Source organism: Petromyzon marinus, unplaced genomic scaffold, assembly GCF_048934315.1.
Source record: "Petromyzon marinus isolate PM22_M1 ecotype Great Lakes invasive population unplaced genomic scaffold, UKy_Petmar_22M1.pri1.0 PM_G_Scaffold_81, whole genome shotgun sequence".
NCBI classification, from domain to species: domain Eukaryota; kingdom Metazoa; phylum Chordata; class Hyperoartia; order Petromyzontiformes; family Petromyzontidae; genus Petromyzon; species Petromyzon marinus.
Genome location: NW_027423037.1, coordinates 831,345 through 851,193, shown reverse-complemented (window position 1 = coordinate 851,193; position 19,849 = coordinate 831,345). Strand labels below are relative to the sequence as shown.

Sequence of the window (19,849 nt, the reverse complement as noted above, 5' to 3'; positions counted from 1 at the left end):
GAATTTGGGACACTTTTCCACTATATCATGAATATATGAATAAGTATAGACGTGTAAGTCACGTTTTACTGTGTATATATGCTTTCCTCTGTGTATCGATACTGACGTGTAGATGGTGTAGATATTATTTTTTTATGTCTGCAGCTGACGCTTCCTCTGACGCTTCCTCTGCAGAATTCGTCTGATGGAGCAAAGGCGCTCGGCGCAGCTCGTTACTACAAGGCAACATTGTGACTGGTGTGCATACAGCACGGATCGTACTGGAAATTTGACACGGCACGAGAGAACTCACACAGGAGAGAAACCCTTCAAGTGCAATGTGTGTGGGAAGGCGTTTGCATGTTCATCTACTCTTGTAGAACACCAGAGAACACACACGGGAGAGAAACCCTTCAAGTGCAGTGTGTGTGGGAAGGCGTTTGCACAGTTATCTGTTCTTGTAATACACCAGAGAACACACACGGGAGAGAAACCCTTCAAGTGCAGTGTGTGTGGGAAGGCGTTTGCACGTTCATCTCTTCTTGTAGAACACCAGAGAACACACACGGGAGAGAAACCCTTCAAGTGCAGTGTGTGTGGGAAGGCGTTTGCACAGTTATCTACTCTTGTAGCACACCAGAGAACACACACGGGAGAGAAACCCTTCAAGTGCAGTGTGTGTGGGAAGGCGTTTGCACGTTCATCTCTTCTTGTAGAACACCAGAGAACACACACGGGAGAGAAACCATTCAAGTGCAGTGTGTGTGGGAAGGCGTTTGCACGTTCATCAAATCTTAAAGTACACCAGAGAACACAAAAGCATCAGAAGATCCACAAGGAGTGGAGTCTGAAATCAGCTTGTGAAAGTCAAAGTGACGCAATGAGCCCATCCCTCATGAAACAACCGGAAGAAAATCCCAGCTTGGACACTTTTAAAGGTATCGAGGTGAAATCTGAAGAGGTCAAGGTGAAATGTGAAGAAGTGAAGAGCGAGGAAGTGAGGGTAAAATGTGAAGATGAAGATTCAGCTCCAAAATGGGACCTTCACATCGATGGAGGCAACGTGAAGCAGGAGGTGAATTCTGACTGTGAGGCAGAGCGAGGCAACTCCCAGCAGTTTGTGGAAGTGGAGGTGTGGGTGGACTTCCTCCGAGACAATACAACTCAAATGGAGACCCGGTAGATGTGTAAGCTTGAAACGATGTCGCTCCAATAGATGCACCTTTATCACAGGCCTTTAATGACAAGAATGAAGTTGAACACTCAATTCCTAGGTTCAACCTGCAGGGTAAGAGCGGCCAGTCTTTGTGGACCTGTGGGTTGGGTAGATCTCTAACCAGGAGCGAGAGTTGAATAAGCTCCCAAGCATTCACTAGGTTCTAATAATTCCATTTATATGGTGCTTGCTTAATCGCCTCGGCAATTCGGAGTTTTGTGTCGTATCTCGTCTCAAACACTCGAAGAGCATCCCCAAGTAGCAGCTGCCCCTGTGTGGCACAAGGTGGTGGCCCTGCTCCGGCCTGCATGTGCACAAGAGCCTGTCAGTAGGAGGCGATGGTTGATGTGGCATCTTAGTTGTGGAGTTTGTAGGTAATGTTTAGAATTTGATAAATTTTGACCCAGACGCCAGTATGCAATGGCCTACTCGTTTTGAATGGCGCAATAGTATGTTGTACATACTAAAATAGCTTCTTGTTAATGCGATGTAACCTGATGCAGTATGTTTCAGTGCAGTAATTGAATTTTGTTAATATGCCTGTCAATAATACTTGTCTGATTGTGTGCATACATGTACCATTTTGTCTATAAGGGTTAAACATTGAATAAGTGATGTTAGGACAAAGTGTGTGTTTTGGAAGTAACCTGTACAGATAACTCAGGTGAGACTCATTGTTCTTGTCATACAGGTCAAAGGGTATTTTGTGTTTTCAGGAAGCTTCTCCCTCTGGAGCAACTCATTGTCTTTGAAATAGGGAGCACACTCGGATCATTAATCAGTTACATGGCATACCTCTCAAAGGTTACACGTAGAGGAGATTCATTCTCTACAACACAAATTGTAGTTTTGTATTACGTGTTGACGTAGATTTTGTCGAACTAGGACTAGAAATGCTCCTTGCTGATTAACGTCTGGATGTTCACAACCAAGGGTTGAAGCAAGGCTGACCGCCTGCGGCGCCCCTCACAACCATTTGCGGCCTTGGGCCAGGAAAGTCATGAAAAAAATTGCACAAGAACGACGCATCCACGCAAGCTCCCAATGCTCCGTTTTGAAGTTTGAAAATGAAACAACTTTGAATTGTATTATGTTTTGAATTAAATAATTGTATTTCTTCATTAACAGCTTATTCATTGAAAACGATATTTCGTGTGAATTTTCTCTCGTCGTTAAGTAGATGGCTTTGCCAGGGGTTCCGTTCGATGCGGACTTTCACCTGGTTGGGATCGCCGGATCGAGATGAGGCGACACAAAGCTTGCCGTGCGAGAAGACTGTCGTCTGCAGATCGATTTCAACACGATCGAACGTCTGTCCCTGCGCCTCTGTCGTTCATGCAGGGGGCGCGTAGGTTTGCAGCACCCCATGCATGAAAATGACGGAACGTGCAGTGTTCGTCACGAAGTTGTGCATAAGCGCCATAACAAGGCACTGTAAGCTGACCTGCCACCACATTCACAGGTCAACGGGGCAGCCGAGAGAGAGCGCGGTGCATAGGGGTCGACCAAAGGTTAAACCCCCGCCCCACCCCCCCGTGATCGGAGACTGATACCCCTGACCCCCCACCCGTCCCTAAGGCCCCTTAAAACCTTTCAGAAGGTTCTGGGAGGGGGGGGAGTCAGGAGGGGAGGGGTGACCCCAACCTGAGGATAAAAGGCCGGCCCTCTGGACGGGCCGAGGCAGTGTTCACTAACTCAAGCCTGAAGACATCCGAAGACCTGAAGACTGGACCGGCACCCGGGGACCCTCAACCGAGGCTCTTGTTAGAGCCGGGTTGTAGCGGACCAGAGGTGGCTCGGACACCCTGGGACCCTCCCCAGGCTCTAGCCAGAGCCGGGTTGTAGCAGACCAGAGGTGAGCTCCCGTACCCTGGCTAGGACGGGTCGTCCAGTCTTCCCTTAACGCCGGGCTAAGGGACCTGTGGGTAGCAGAGCCCGGATTGTGCAGGCTGCGATAGAAGGGAGGCTGTCACTCCCGTAGGCGATCGGGTGGAAGGGGACGTACCCCTTCGTGTTTCAGTAGTGTGTAGAGCCGAGTTCTAAAGAGTTATAATAATTGCGTTGCCTCAACCAGATGTCTCCGTGTGGTTAGTTAAGGACACAACACTTATATACAGTGAGGGAAAAAAGAATTTGATCCCCTGCTGATTTTGTATGTTTGCCCACTGACAAATAAATGATCAGTCTATAATTTTAATGGTAGGTTTATTTGAACAGTGAGAGACAGAATAACAACAACAAAATCCAGAAAAACACGTCAAAAATGTTATAAATTGATTTGCATTTTAATGAGGGAAATAAGTATTTGACCCCCTCTCAATCAGAAAGATTTCTGGCTCCCAGGTGTCTTTTATACAGGTAACGAGCTGAGATTAGGAGCACACTCTTAAAGGGGGTGCTCCTAATCTCAGCTTGTTACCTGTAGACATAAAAGACATCTTTCCACAGAAGAAATCAATCAGATTCCAAACTCTCCACCATAGCCAAGACCAAAGAGCTCTCCAAGGATGTCAGGGACAAGATTGTAGACCTACACAAGGCTGGAATGGGCTACAAGACCATTGCCAAGCAGCTTGGTGAGAAGGTGACAACAGTTGGTGCGATTATTCGCAAATGGAAGAAACACAAAAGAACTGTCAATCTCCCTCGGCCTGGGGCTCCATGCAAGATCTCACCTCGTGGAGTTGCAATGATCATTAGAACGCTGAGGAATCAGCCGAGAACTACACGGGAGGATCTTGTCAATGATCTCAAAGCAGCTGGGACCATATTCACCAAGAAAACAATTGGTAACACACTATGCCGTGAAGGACTGAAATCCTGCAGCACCTGCAAGGTCCCCCTGCTCAAGAAAGCACATATACATGCCCGTCTGAAGTTTGCCAATGAACATCTCAATGATTCAGAGGACAACTGGGTGAAAGTGTTGTGGTCAGATGAGACCAAAATGGAGCTCTTTCGCATCAACTCAACTCGCCGTGTCTGGAGCAGGAGGAATGCTATGACCCCAAGAAGAACACCATCCCCACCGTCAAACATGGAGGTGGAAACATTATGCTTTGGGGGTGTTTTTCTGCTAAGGGGACAGGACAACTTCACCACATCAAAGGGACGATGGACGGGGCCATGTACCGTCAAATCTTGGGTGAGAGCCTCCTTCCCTCAGCCAGGGCATTTAAAATGGGTCGTGGATGGGTATTCCAGCATGACAATGACCCAAAACACACGGCCAAGGCAACAAAGGAGTGGCTCAAGAAGAAGCACATTAAGGTTCTGGAGTGGCCTAGCCAGTCTCCAGACCTTCATCCCATAGAAAATCTGTGGAGGGAGCTGAAGATTGAGTTGCCAAACGTCAGCCTCGAAACCTTAAGGACTTGGAGATCTGCAAAGAGGAGTGGGACAAAATCCCTCCTGAGATGTGTGCAAACCTGGTGGCCAACTACAATAAACGTCTGACCTCTGTAATTGCCAACAACGGTTTTGCCACCAAGTACTAAGTCATGTTTTGCAGAGGGGTCAAATACTTATTTCCCTCATTAAAATGCAAATCAAATTATACAATTTTTGACATGCCTTTTTCCAGATTTTGTGGTTGTTATTCTGTCTCTCACTGTTCAAATAAACCTACCATTAAAATCATATACTGATCATTTCTTTGTCAGTGGGCAAACGTACAAAATGAGCAGGGGATGAAATACTTTTTTCCCTTACTGTAAAAGAGTAAAGCCAGTGGGTTTTCAAAGTACCTTCCTTTTACAGAAATACATTTCACGTGAGCCCACCGCATTAAAACAATGCTCAGCTGAGCGGGGCGAGCCACGGGGGTGGGGGGGGGGAGCACCTTTGTCACGTTCTGTAACTCACGTGACTTCTGCCGCAACAATGTCTGGATGTTTCGCCTGAGGATGACTGCTCGTGTTGTGATCGAAACATCGTGATTTATTTTATTACTATTTTATTTTTTCTACCTACGTGACTTTACTGAAAGAACCAAAGAGTATGAAAGACGTCTTGTCTGCTGATATTGTTCATATCCGTGTACATCGATATCCCACATTGCTTACACGTACACACCACACACAATGAAATAAATAGAAACTAGAACGACTTTCGGGGATGGGCAAAGATCGAGGAATCTCTTTCAATGGAGCGAGTTAAGGGTGTTCGATTCAACATCTCTCTGTACGTCTGTATCTCTGTTTGCCTCTATGTCTCTCTCTGCCTGTGTCTCTCTGTCTGTCTATCTTTCTCTGTCTCTGTGTTCCTCTTGTCTGTGTCTGTCTGCCTGTCCTGTCTGTCTGTGTGTCTGTCTAAAGCACAGCAAGTTGGCACAGTAGGGGGCACAGATGGTGCATCAGCCAGTCATTTCAGTCATCTCAGTCGACCAGTGGCACCTGGGTCTGCCCCGTGACATGCCAGCGGGCGTTCGACACTTCACTTGGCCTCAAGGTGCACATAGCCTGGCACAGCGTCGTGGTGACGTCACCACCACTTAGTGACCAATGGCGGTTGTTGTTGTCTATCATAAAATAATAAACCACTAATGTAGACTGTAGCCTGCTATCAAAGCAATTTTGCTGACGGTTTCCATCTGAAGACGGAAGCTTGTGTTGCCTCCAAAACGTCGTGATTTAATTTCGTTTTCATTTATTTTATTTTACCTACGTGTCTGTGTTTAGTGGGAGTGTGCGTGTGTTTAGTGGGTGTGTGCGATTGATCATATTAAACGTACTCAATTAGCATCAATTAACATGAAATACACAATAATAATTTACATTTCCCAATTTTATTGAATATTTTTCTGAAAAACAATACATACAACACTGTGTCACCTGCCGTTCAGATTTGGCCACAGCTGTTCACAAACCGCATAGCCAGCATCTTAAACGCCTTTTGGTTTGACAAAATATAAATCGGAGCAGGCTGTTACGGTATAATAACGACGTGCCCGCTAAACTCAGGCCCTCTTATCCACCGATGAACGAGGAAGTTTAACAAAACAACGAAAACAGAAACTCACACAAATTAAGAAGTAAGCTAAAGTAACAAAAATATTTGGGTTGCTTTAATCAAAACACACCTCCATATTGATTAAACACTCACGCAAACATTCCCCCCCCCCCCGACTCGTGCATTTATACGTTGGCCGAATGCGAAAGCCACAATGCCACACAAAACGCGTTCTAAGGAGATTTGAACTCTCAACGCTCTGGGTTACAAACCCAGCGCCGAATCCCCCGAGCCACGAGGCTGGGTGCTGGCGTACCCCCCGTGCCATCGCGAGCGGGTTAGCGGGGTGCCCGCGCTCTGCCGCTCGAATCTTAAAAGCGCAGACGGTCGCCTCCGATTGAATCTCGATGGAAGAATGTCACGAAGACCTTCAAAGTCGAGACGATCCAAACGGCGGCGGCGCGTTGGGGGGGCCGAGTAAATGGAACGTGGGATGGCGAAAAGCGATTGAGCGATAACGACGCCCGAGAGTAATACTAGCACGCTAAACCCAAGACTTGCGGGAGGCGTCGCCAGCGTCTTGCTCGGGGGGCTCCTGGTGGGGTCTCGGCGTCACCCCCAGCTCCGTCTGAAGTTTCTGCACCTCGTCAAGGAGCTGCCACAATTCTGACGGTGACATCGCTCTGGGACCCGCCGTCGATTCCGGCTCGATGGCATCTGCCACCCTAGAAACGAGTCAAATTTCAAGAAGAGTATTTTCATTAACAAAAAAATATATATACACTGTCCATGATAGAGGGTTTTTTTTGGGTTATATTGCATGTATAGTGTAGTGTATAGTATAGTGTATGGTGCAGTGGATAGTGTAGTGTATAGTAGTGTAGTGTATAGTATAGTGTATAGTAGTGTAGTGTATAGTAGTGTAGTGTATAGTAGTGTAGTGTATAGTGTATAGTAGTGTAGTGTATAGTGTAGTGTATAGCAGTGTATAGTGTATAGTAGTGTAGTGTATAGTGTAGTGTATAGTGTAGTGGATAGTGTAGTATATAGTGTAGTGTATATAGTGTATAGTGCAGTGTATAGTGTAGTGTATAGTGCAGTGTATAGTGTAGTGTATAGTAGTGTATAGTGCAGTGTATAGTGTAGTGTATAGTGCATTAGATAGTGCAGTAGATAGTGCAATCTAAACCCAAAAACCTTGATTATGAATAATAGTTAACACCGTAATGTATGAACGTTGCGAGCGCTCACGAAAGTCACCCAGTGCGGTTCCCGTCAGAGGAGGCCCCCACAACCGAATGGTAGCTATACACTACACACACAACATCTATATACATAGCTATCAAACATACACTACACTATACACTACACTATACACACAACATCTATATACATAGCTGTCAACACATACACTACACTATACACTACACACACAACATCTATATACATAGCTATCAACACATACACTACACTATACACTACACACACAACATCTATATACATAGCTATCAACACATACACTACACTATAAACTACACACAACATATATGCATAGCTATCAACACATACACTACATTATACACTACACTATACACTACACACAACATCTATATACATAGCTATCAACACATACACTACACTATACACTACACTATAAACTACACACAACATATATACATAGCTATCAACACATACACTACACTATACACTACACACAACATCTATATACATAGCTATCAACACATACACTACACTATACACTACACTATAAACTATACACATCTATATACATAGCTATCAACACATACACTACATTATACACTACACTATAAACTACACACATCTATATACATAGCTATCAACACATACACTACACTATAAACTATACACAACATCTATATACATAGATATCAACACATACACTACACTATAAACTATACACAACATCTATATACATAGCTATCAACACATACACTACACTATACACTACACTATAAACTACACACAACATCTATATACATAGCTATCAACACATACACTACACTATACACTACACTATAAACTACACACATCATCTATATATATAGCGGTTGGGGAGCTGACGGAACCAATATTATTTCCCTTCCACGTGACTTTAGCGAAAGAACCAAAAATAAGAGACAGCTTTGTTTAGAGCCTAGTCTCAAACAGTGTTAGATGAGAGGACAATGCCACTACGAAGACATTGACAGCTCGGGGTGAGATACACGAGGCTCTAAAGAAAGCTGTCTCTGGTGTGGAACAATCAGTTTCAAAGACAATGCATCATCATAGACTACCAGAGCGTGTTTCTGTTTGCATGTTCATTACAAGTACCGTGTGTGTGGCCAATGCAGTGAGATGATTCCTTGCAAGAGGTTTACGTTTGGTGTTATCACGTTCACACAGCTGTTTTACTGCTAAAAAAGGGTAAAACAAATTCTTATATTTTGTTACTGGCAAGGGAGGTCCCATGATGTTTTTTTGCTGTTGTCATCATCGGCGAAACGTCACGGAAACTCGAATTGTAGGCGTAGTTGGGGGTCACTCTCTGACGCGCAGCCGGCGAGTGTCGAGCCGGTAGCGACCCGGCACGTTTCGTTTCCGTGACGCAACGCCGCTACTACAAGTTGGCGGCTTTGACGAGACGACGCTTTCGTTTCTCGCGATCCAACGCCGAAGCTGACAACCTCCGTCCGCGCGCCGAACTTTTTCCGCCCCCCACCCCTCCCCCCGCATAGCCGACCGTGGCCAACCACGCCGTCGAGGCCCCCCACCTGCTCCGTAGCCGGCGCGGGCGCCACCCGCTCAGCGAGTCGTGGATGGTGCCCAGCCCCAGGTAGGCAATCTCGGACAGTTCGAGCAGGAGGCTGAGACCGGCGACCGCGTACATGACCAGAAGGAAGACGGTCTTCTCCGTGGGGCGCGACACAAAGCAGTCGACCCGGTGCGGGCAGGGGTGACGGACGCACTCGAAGCGCGGGGCCACCTCCAAGCCATACATCAGGTACTGCCCCACCAGGAAGCCAACCTCGGCCAGTGTGCGGGCCAGCAGCTGGAGGGTGTAGGCCACCATCAGGCCGTCCGTCTTGATCCTCCACCGCTCGTTGTGCTGCTTCCCCTCGCCGTCTTCTTCACCCTCCTCCTCCACCTCCTCTTCCACCTCCTCCACTTTCTCCGTGCATTCAATCACGCGGTCGGGGCCGCCGGTTCGCTTGGCTCGCTTGGTTTGTTCGTCTCGCTTGTACTCGATCCTACCACGACAGAGAGCGGCGGCGGCGTCGAAGTTTCACCCCTCGCTACGAGCGAGCCACCGTCGGGACTCGAGGTAAGTGAAAATATTTACCTTCCTTTAAAATTTGACGCTTTATTTACTACTAAGCGGGAAGCACCCGGCGTTGCCCGGGGGAAAACATATATTGAAACACTTCTCAAAACTTAAAAACATAACATATACAAGTGGAAAAAAAAAAACTTTGATCATTGCCTCATTCGTAAAAACTAAAATAAAACCCAACGCGCGGCGTAAAAAAACGTACGCTCGCGCGCCAAGATTCGATTCTTTAGATCGCGCAAAGGAATCGAAGGTTGTAGATTTCTTTAGAATCAGCCTATTCCTGTTTAATCGATACCACAAAGCTCACCAGATATCGATTCTTGCCACACTTCATCGTCATTTCCCCACCCCCCCCCCAAAAAAAATAAAAGTGTGTTTTTATGTTTGCATGGTGTACAGTATGGAAAGTACCCACATGGCAAATTTTAAGTTTGTTGCATGTCGGGAAGTACGCTAAACATTTTGAACAGACACACATAATCACAACTTTGCCTTTTATACATATGCAATTATGATATCGCATGCAAATGTATTATATTTCTTATTGTTGAAGAGTTTAACAATGCTTCCCTTTTTGCTGTTGAATCGCAGCATATTTTACGACGCTGACCGTGTGCGTGTTTAAACACAGCGCACATTCGCCCTCCTGAACTGAACTAGCCGTTCGGACGTACCGACGGGGGGCTCGGGAACGGAACTCCGTTCCTAAGTCAAGGGGAAACCTTGCCGGCACTTTCACCGTTCAAAATCGTGACCAAATCGACGGCGCAACCTAATTAAAAAATAAATTAAAACATTTCCAACTGCGGGCAGCCATTCAAATTTCCACCGTAGCCCCCCCCCCCCCCCCCCCCCCCCCACTGTGAAAACTCCATCCGAGAACCTCGGTACCTGGTGATGCGATGCACTGCGAAGCCGAGGTACAGGATGGTGGGCGTGGCGACCGCGATGATCTGGAACACCCAGAAGCGGACGTGGGAGAGCGGGGCGAAGCTGTCGTAGCAGACGTTCACGCAGCCGGGCTGCACCGTGTTGCACGAGAAGCTGCCCTGCTCGTCGTAGTAGATGGACTCGCCGGCGACCGTCGTGAGAACAATGCGAAAGATGACGAAGGTGGTGATCCACAGCTTGCTCAGGAAGGTGGAGTGCCGATGAACCTCCTCCAGCAGCTGCGTGAGGTAGCCCCAGCTCATCGTGGTTGCCGGTCACATTCAGTAACGCCGCTGCGGGGAAACGTTCACCCGAGTTTGTACACGCACTACTCTACTTACAAACATCCAACTTCAGGACTTTTAGAGATAATAAAAAAACCTGTCCCATTTGTCCAGTTGCCCGTTTGGAACGAGAGTCGTTAGTTCAACCTCCACGCACAATAAATGGCAGTGGTGGCATCTACATCGGCAGAATGTGAAGAACCAGTGGCATCTACATCTGCAGAACGTGAAGAACCAGTGGCATCTACATCTGCAGAACGTGAAGAATCAGTGGCATCTACATCTACAGAAAGTGAAGAACCAGTGGCATCTACATCGACAAAACGTGAAGAATCAGTGGCATCTACATCTGCAGAACGTGAAAAACAGTGGCATCTACGTCTACAGAACGTGAAGAACCAATGGCATCTGCATCTGCAGAACGTGAAGAACCAGTGGCATCTACATCGACAGAACGTGAAGAACCAGTGGCATCTACATCTGCAGAACGTGAAGAACCAGTGGCATCTACATCTACAGAAAGTGAAGAACCAGTGGCATCTACATCGACAAAACGTGAAGAATCAGTGGCATCTACATCTGCAGAACGTGAAAAACAGTGGCATCTACGTCTACAGAACGTGAAGAACCAATGGCATCTGCATCTGCAGAACGTGAAGAACCAGTGGCATCTACATCGACAGAACGTGAAGAACCAGTGGCATCTACATCGACAGAACGTGAAGAACCAATGGCATCTACATCTGCAGAACGTGAAGAACCAGTGGCATCTACATCTACAGAAAGTGAAGAACCAGTGGCATCTACATCGACAGAACGTGAAGAACCAGTGGCATCTACATCTACAGAATGTGAAGAACCAGTGGCATCTACGTCTACAGGACGTGAAGAACCAATGGCATCTGCATCTGCAGAACGTGAAGAACCAGTGGCATCTACATCTACAGCGCTGGTAGCGGCCATCGGCAAGTCCACTCAAGTTTCATGTATTAGGTGTATATCCCTGTGAGCCATGCAGCTCTTGAGTTCGGGTGCAACCGCAACAAACAAAATATGAACAGAGAAACATCTTAAAGCGACGACGCGTAACAGAAACATCCTGTGATAAAACAGCAAATCTTCCAGAAAAGAAAAAAACTTATTACAACTCTGTGTGCAAAAATCTCACAAACCCCTTCTTGAATAAGAGCCTTGAGACTCGGCGAGGAATTTCCCCCCCCCACCCCCCCCCCTGGTGAACTGAATCACATCGTTATTATCACTACTGCCCTCTGCAACGTTCGAACAGCGTTCATCTTCTCGTTGTAAAATGTCAATCGGTCACTTGTTCGGAGGTCATGTCCATGAGGACGCATTTCCTAAGAAGGCCACGGCAGTTGCGTTGGTTCCTCGCGTGCTGCCGAGAGACGAGTTCTCAGTGGCGCTCGAGAAAAAACAAACGCGCATCCGTCACGTGCCCTCCTGGATAGCCTCATCGATTGCAGTGTATAAGGGAGCAAAGATGCCGCCCGAGAAGACGATTCGTAATTTTTTTGGGGTCAAGATCTCTTGTGCACGCACGTGTGTGTGCCTTTGGGCCCTCCTCCACCCGACACAGCCAATCAATAAAATGTTGACTCCCTCGCCTGGTATACAGGAGGTCGTGGATTCGATCCTGAACCTGACACCTGCTGTGTACTCCATCTCTTCTCTAGCTGTTTAGGCGTCCGCTCGCACACAACAACAACCGCCATTCGCCACTAAGTGGCGGTGACGTCACCACGACGCTTGTGCCAGGCTATGTGCACCCTGAGGCCACGTGAAGTGTCGAACGCCCGCTGGCAGGAGGTCACGGGGCAGACCCAGGTGCCACGGGTCGACTGACTGAGATGACTGGCTGATGCACCACCTGTGCCCCCTACTGTGCCAACCTGCTGTGCTTTACCCACCCAGCGCTCCGCTCGTTGTTGTGAGCATCGCTCCTCCGCCCTCCGTTGTTGTTGGAGGGCGACTGCCTCCAACTGCCCAGTAGCGTGCTTCACGAGCCTCCTCCACAGAGGCCGATCTTGACACCGCTGGTACCAGTCATCGGCAAGTCCACTCAGCTCCACATCCTCCTGTACCACATCACTCCATCTCTTCTCTAGCCCGTGCCGCGCCCGCTTAGCCCCCTCAATTCGGCCGAACAAAAGCTGTTTCGGCATGCGGTGGCTGGGCATGCGGGCTACATGACCCAGCCATCGCAGCCTGCCCCGCCGGAGGAGCTCACCGATGGGACCCTGCCCAGATCTTTCAAGGATTTGTGAGCTCCTCACACAATCCAGTCTGGCTAAACCCAGGATGGATCGTAGGCAGGCCAGCCTAAATGTTTCTAACCGGCGAAGATGTTCCATTAGGGGGGTCCACGTATCGCAAGCGTAGAGAAGGGAGGCAATGATCTTGGCCGAGAATACCTGAAGCTTAGTGCGGAGCCACAGACCAGGTAGCTTCCACACAGCGTTACGCAACCGATGAAAAGATATTGCCGCTCGACTGATTCGGAGTGAGACCTCTGCTGTTAAACTGGAGCCAGTCATAAGCACACTACCCAGGTATGGAAAACTCTCCACTCTCTCCACAACTGCCCCATCACCGAGTTGGGAGTTGTGGGGGTGTAGTGTCCGATGGTACAAAATACCCAGCCAGGTGCTTAGTTTTGGTGGGGCTGATGGTAAGGCCCCACCTCTTAGTGGCACGCTCCAGTCTCAGCAGCAGCATCTCCAACTCCTCCTCTGAATGAGCAGCTATTACCAAATCATCAGCATACATAACGTGGTTGAGCAATAGGGAGCCATCCCTTGACCGCACCCGGGCATCGATCAGCTTCCCATTATATCTGTACCATATGGAGATTCCCCCGGTACAGCTAATGAAGGCTTCACGAACTACGTGGTCAAAATAGATGTTAAATAATGTGGGAGCCAGAGGACATCCCTGTCGCACCCCAAGGTGTACAGGGAATGGCTCTGACTCCCGACCACGTAGTTTTACTCGGGCCCGCTCACCATCATGAAGGTCCTTAATGATCGTGAGCAGAGGGTCAGGTACTCCAAAAGCACGAAGAACAACCCAGAGCCCTGGCCTATTGATGGTATAATATGCCTTGACCAGGTCAATAAAGCAGAGATGTAGGTCTTGTTGGAATTCCATACACCTCTGCTGTAGCAGACGGACAGAAAATATGGCATCTGTGCAGGACCGCCCTTTCCTGAAACCGCATTGGGGCTCCGCAAGCCTCTCCTCAGCGTGCCTGGCAAGGCGATGCTGAATAATCCTTGCCAGGACCTTTCCCGGCACACTGAGGAGTGAAATGCCCCTGTAGTTGTTACAGTCTGTGCGGTCCCCCTTCTTAAAAAGGGGGACCACCAGGGCATCCTTCCAATCCTGCGGAACCCGTCCAGTGGTCCAGACTGTTGTTATGATGTCATATAGGGCAGTCTGTGCACAAACGCCACCCTCCCTCAGCATTTCACTTGGGAGATCATCTCTGCCCGCTGCCTTTCCTGGTCTCAGACTCGGGATCGCCTTCAGTACTTCCTCAACAGTTGGCACCTCAGCCAGCCACTCACAGGGGGTGACTTCTTCCAATATTTGAGGCACCGCAGCCTCAGCAGGGTCATCCTCACTTTGTGCCACAATGTTTTCCTGGCTGAGGGATTTTCCCTCCCCCAGGACCTCACAGAAATGCTCAGCAAATCTGCAAACCTGTTCCTGGGGGTCGGAGATTGGATCACCGTTTTTTCCCCTGATTGTAATAGGTGTGGCACTGCAAGTTACTTTTTGATGGAGTCAAATAGAGATTTGTGATCACGGCCCACTCAGGCAGACTCTATCTCCTCAGCAACCCGCGACCACCACCCATTCTTGCAGCGCCTCACGGCCCTCCGAACCTCCGAGCGAAGGCTGCGGTAAGCCTCCTCATTCTCTGACGTGGGATTCTGTAGCCGATGACAGTGGGCCTGTCGCTTTTTCTCAACCATCCTGAACACCTCCTCTGTCAGCCAGGGTCTCTGGGGAGGTCTGGACCGCGTACCCAAAGCAGCTATTGCAGCTGCATGAGTCACAGTCCTAAACCTCGCCCATTTACCCTCGACATCAGGAGGAGTCGGGGACGATGCCAATCCCAGCCGCAAGCGATGATGAAATTCTCGCTTGCAACTTTCATCAGATAACTGAGACCAGGCCACTTTAGGTTGGAATGGGGTCCTGGTTGTACACCCACCACCGGAGTGGAAGAATGGCAGGCGCATCTTACAGATGACAAGTCGATGGTCAGAGGGCAGATCAGCTCCACGGTAGGTCCTGGTGTCAAGGACATGGGCTCGCATCCGCTGGTCCGTCACTATGTAGTCCAGCAGATGTTCTTCCTTGGACCCGGCATGCATCAATGATGTTGTGTGGATGCGCCGATGCCGGGACAGCGTGTTGGTAATTACAAGCCCATGGGCTACACAAAAATCTAGCAGCCTCCTACCGTTGTTATTGAGCTGATCTGGCCCATGCCCTCCAATCACTCCAGACCAGGTGCCAGCATCATGACCAACTCGGGCATTGAAGTCACCCAACATGATGACTCTATCCCGAGGGGCCACTTTAGCCAGCACCTGTGACAGGAGGTCATCGAAGGCATCTGACTCATCGGCTTTGCCTGCATCCCTCCACGGATGTTCATCTTCGGTGGGGGCATAAGTAACCACGACCACCATTCCTTGCCTCCGGTTGATGGGAAGGCGAGCCCAAAGTAGCCTGGCGCTTACAGCTTCCCACACCTCACCGCCACGCTCCCACGCCCCCTTCATTCTTTTGTTCAAAAGAAGAGCCACACCCTGTTGTTTGGCAGTCTGCTGCCCAGAGTAGAGGACTGTCCACCCCTCATGGTGGCAGGAGCCAGAACCGGTCCACCGGACACACACACAGACACACACACAGACACACACAGACACACACACACAGACACACACAGACACACATACACACACAGACACACACACACAGACACACACACTGACAAACACAGACACACACAGACACACACACAGACACACACACAGACACACACACAGACACACACACACAGAAAGACACAGACACACACACAGACACACACACAGACACACACACAGACACACACAGACACACACACACAGACACACACAGACACACATACACACACAGACACACACACACAGACACACACACTGACAAACACAGACACACACAGACACACACACAGACACACACACAGACACACACACAGACACACACACACAGAAAGACACAGACACACACACAGACACACACACAGACACACACACTGACACAAACACAGACACACACACAGACACACACACACAGACACACACACAGACACACACACAGACAGACACAGACACACACACAGACACACACACAGACACACACAGACACACACACTGACACAAACACACACAGACACACACACACACAGACACACACAGACACACACAGACAGACACACACAGACGCACACAGACACACAGACAGACACAGACACACACACAGACACACACACACACACAGATACACACACAGACACACACACAGACACACACACAGACACACACACACACACAGACACACACACACACAGATACACACACAGACACACACACACAGACACACACACTGACACAAACACACACACACAGACGCACACAGACACACAGACAGACACAGACACACACACAGACACACACAGACACACACAGACACACACACACAGACACACACACAGACACACACAGACAGACACACACAGACACAAAAAGACAAAGACAAAAGATCCCCCATATAGCCTTAACAGACTGTAGGGGCAAGTGCTGTTAGCGAGCACCTATGAAGGCCGGAACGGTACACGAGGGGGTGGGTGGCCGGCACCACGCCCGACCGCCTTTGTCTCCCTAGTGGCGATGTTTACACACCGCACCAGGTACTCATTTGAGGCTGAGTCGACCTAGGGGAGGCCCGGGACCGGTTCAGATAATCGTCACTGGTGTTGGCCGTGAGCGGGAATCGAACCTGGGTCGCCAGGTTCATAGCGCAGCGCGCTAACCGCTACACTATCGCTCCCCACACACAGACACACACACACAGACACACACACACAGACACACACACACACAGACATACAGACACACACACAGACAGACACAGACACACACACACAGACACACACAGACACACACACAGACACACACAGACACACACACTGACACAAACACACACAGACACACACACAGACACACACACTGACAAACACAGACACACACAGACACACACACAGACACACACACAGACACACACAGACACACACACACAGACACACACACACAGAAACAGACACACACAGACACACACACAGACACACACACAGACACACATAAACACACAGACAGACACAGACACACACAGACACACACACACAGACACACACACTGACACAAACACAGACACACACACAGACACACACACACAGACACACACACAGACAGACACACACACAGACACACACACAGACACACACAGACACACACACTGACACAAACACACACAGACACACACACACAGACACACACAGACAGACACACACAGACGCACACAGACACAGACAGACACACACACAGACACACACACACAGATACACACACAGACACACACACACAGACACACACACAGACACACACACACAGACACACACACACAGATACACACACAGACACACACACACAGACACACACACACAGACACACACACACACACAGATACACACACAGACACACACAGATACACACACAGACACACACACACAGACACACACACACAGACACACACACTGACACAAACACACACACACAGACGCACACAGACACACAGACAGACACAGACACACACACACACAGACACACAGACACACACAGACAGACACACACAGACACAAAAAGACAAAGACAAAAGATCCCCCATATAGCCTTAACAGACTGTAGGGGCAAGTGCTGTTAGCGAGCACCTATGAAGGCCGGAACGGTACACGAGGGGGTGGGTGGCCGGCACCACGCCCGACCGCCTTTGTCTCCCTAGTGGCGATGTTTACACACCGCACCAGGTACTCATTTGAGGCTGAGTCGACCTAGGGGAGGCCCGGGACCGGTTCAGATAATCGTCACTGGTGTTGGCCGTGAGCGGGAATCGAACCTGGGTCGCCAGGTTCATAGCGCAGCGCGCTAACCGCTACACTATCGCTCCCCACACACAGACACACACACACAGACACACACACAGACACACACACTGACACAAACACACACAGACACACACACAGACAGACACAGACACACACACACAGACACACACAGACACACACACAGACACACACACTGACACAAACACACACAGACACACACACAGACACACACAGACAGACACACACAGACGCACACAGACACACAGACAGACACAGACACACACACAGACACAAACACACACACACAGACACACACTGACACAGATCTCAGGGCCTGGGCCACAGCAGCAAGGGGAGACAAAGACGGCAGCGGCTGCGTGGGAGACAGCGCAGAGAGAGAGGGAAGGAGGAGGAGGGTGGTGGTGGAGTGGTGGAGTCAGACCTCTGTTGGAGCGCCCGGGAGCCCAGGAGACGTCCCGAGCAGTTGGGAAATGACGCAGAGAGATGAGAGACAGGGACAGCACCTGGCTAGGACGCCACCTTTCTGCCCCCCCTCACTTCCAGCCCCTCCCCATCACTTCACCCCCTCCACATCCGCCCCTCCCCCACATCCGGCCCCCCCTCCACATCCGGCCCCTCCTTCGTTCTCACTTTGGACCCTCCCCCCTGCCCCCTCCCCTCACTTTGCCCCTCCCCCTCGCTTCCGCCCTTCCCACCCTCCCCCCCTCGCTTCCGGCCCTCCTGTCCCCCCCCGTCACCTCCCTCACCTCCGCCCCCCCCTCGCCCCTCATTTCAGACCCCGCCCCCCCTCACTTCCGGCTCCTCCCTCCTCATTACCCTCCCTCCCCCCCCTGTTGTGGGCAAGGGGTTCGCACCATGAGCTGGAGAACCCAAAACAACCCGCAGACTGCCTGCTGCTGGATCTCCTCTCTGTTTAAAAGAACACATTTGAACAAATTTTTACCTCGGGTCTTTGCTCATCTACCGGCTTCACATTCCCTATTGCCCGTACAAAAAACGGAGGAAGGGCCTTTGCTATTGATGCCCCCAGGGTCTGGAATGCTATTGCCAATAAACTGCAACTTGAATCGCTACCAATGAGATTTTCACTCAAAACTGCTCTAGAGGAGTTGTACACCCCTAGCTTGCCACTGCTATTCAGTGGCCTAAAATAAAATGTTTCGCTCCGGATGACCGCTGCAAAGTATTATCTGTTTTGTGATTTAGTGTGCTGATCTTAAAGGTGTATTGAAAAATTTGATACTCCGACTGATGCTCCTGTTGTTTGTGGAGTAACTCATGCAGCCAGCTGTCGCTCTAGGGTTTGGTGTTACATGTTATTTATGTAGTTTATTGTAAAAAATTCGGTCACAGTTCCTATGATCACTGTTACATTGCATTTATGGCTTTATTTTGGTGATTTCTAAAAGTTTTTTGGTTTGGCCATGTTTTTGTTTATTGTAGTACGGAGTTAGACTGATGGCCTTAATCTTAGTTGTCTTGTTGTTGTTTGACTTGCATCCCACTGGGATTTTTGCACACAGCGTTGGTGTACGGTGCTATTTCAGGAATATTTTGATGTTTTTTTCCTGGATTTTCTGTTTGCACATGCACAAAGTCACTTCAAGATGTTTTCTTGTTCATGTTTTTTTTTGTTTGTTTGCGTTGCACCCGATTCAAGAGCCGAATGGCTCACAGGGCTATACCAAATAAATGAAACTATGAGAAGGGATGGACTGATGCGGCACAGGAGTATTTGGAGCTGAGTGGACTTGCCGACCAGCGGTGCCAAGCTTGGCCTCTGTGGAGGAGTTTCCTGAAGAACGCTACTGGGCAGTAGAGGTAGTCGCCCTCCCAACAACAGCAGTGGTTGGAGAAGCGACGCTCACAACAACGAG

The 19,849-nt window shown here is 49.2% G+C and overlaps 1 protein-coding gene across 1 annotated transcript; it reads right to left on the bottom strand.

Moving 5' to 3' along the window:
* Positions 1-5,962: 5,962 nt before the first annotated feature.
* Positions 5,963-18,500, bottom strand: LOC142921544 (gap junction gamma-1 protein-like). Its single transcript, XM_076062948.1, has 4 exons — positions 18,394-18,500; positions 10,392-10,723; positions 8,941-9,417; positions 5,963-6,870 (listed from the first exon to the last, which is right to left on the bottom strand). The coding sequence occupies exons 2-4, from the start codon at positions 10,691-10,693 to the stop codon at positions 6,690-6,692; spliced, it is 960 nt and encodes a 319-aa protein (XP_075919063.1). The 5' UTR covers positions 10,694-10,723; positions 18,394-18,500; the 3' UTR covers positions 5,963-6,689.
* Between the last annotated feature and the right edge of the window lie 1,349 nt (positions 18,501-19,849).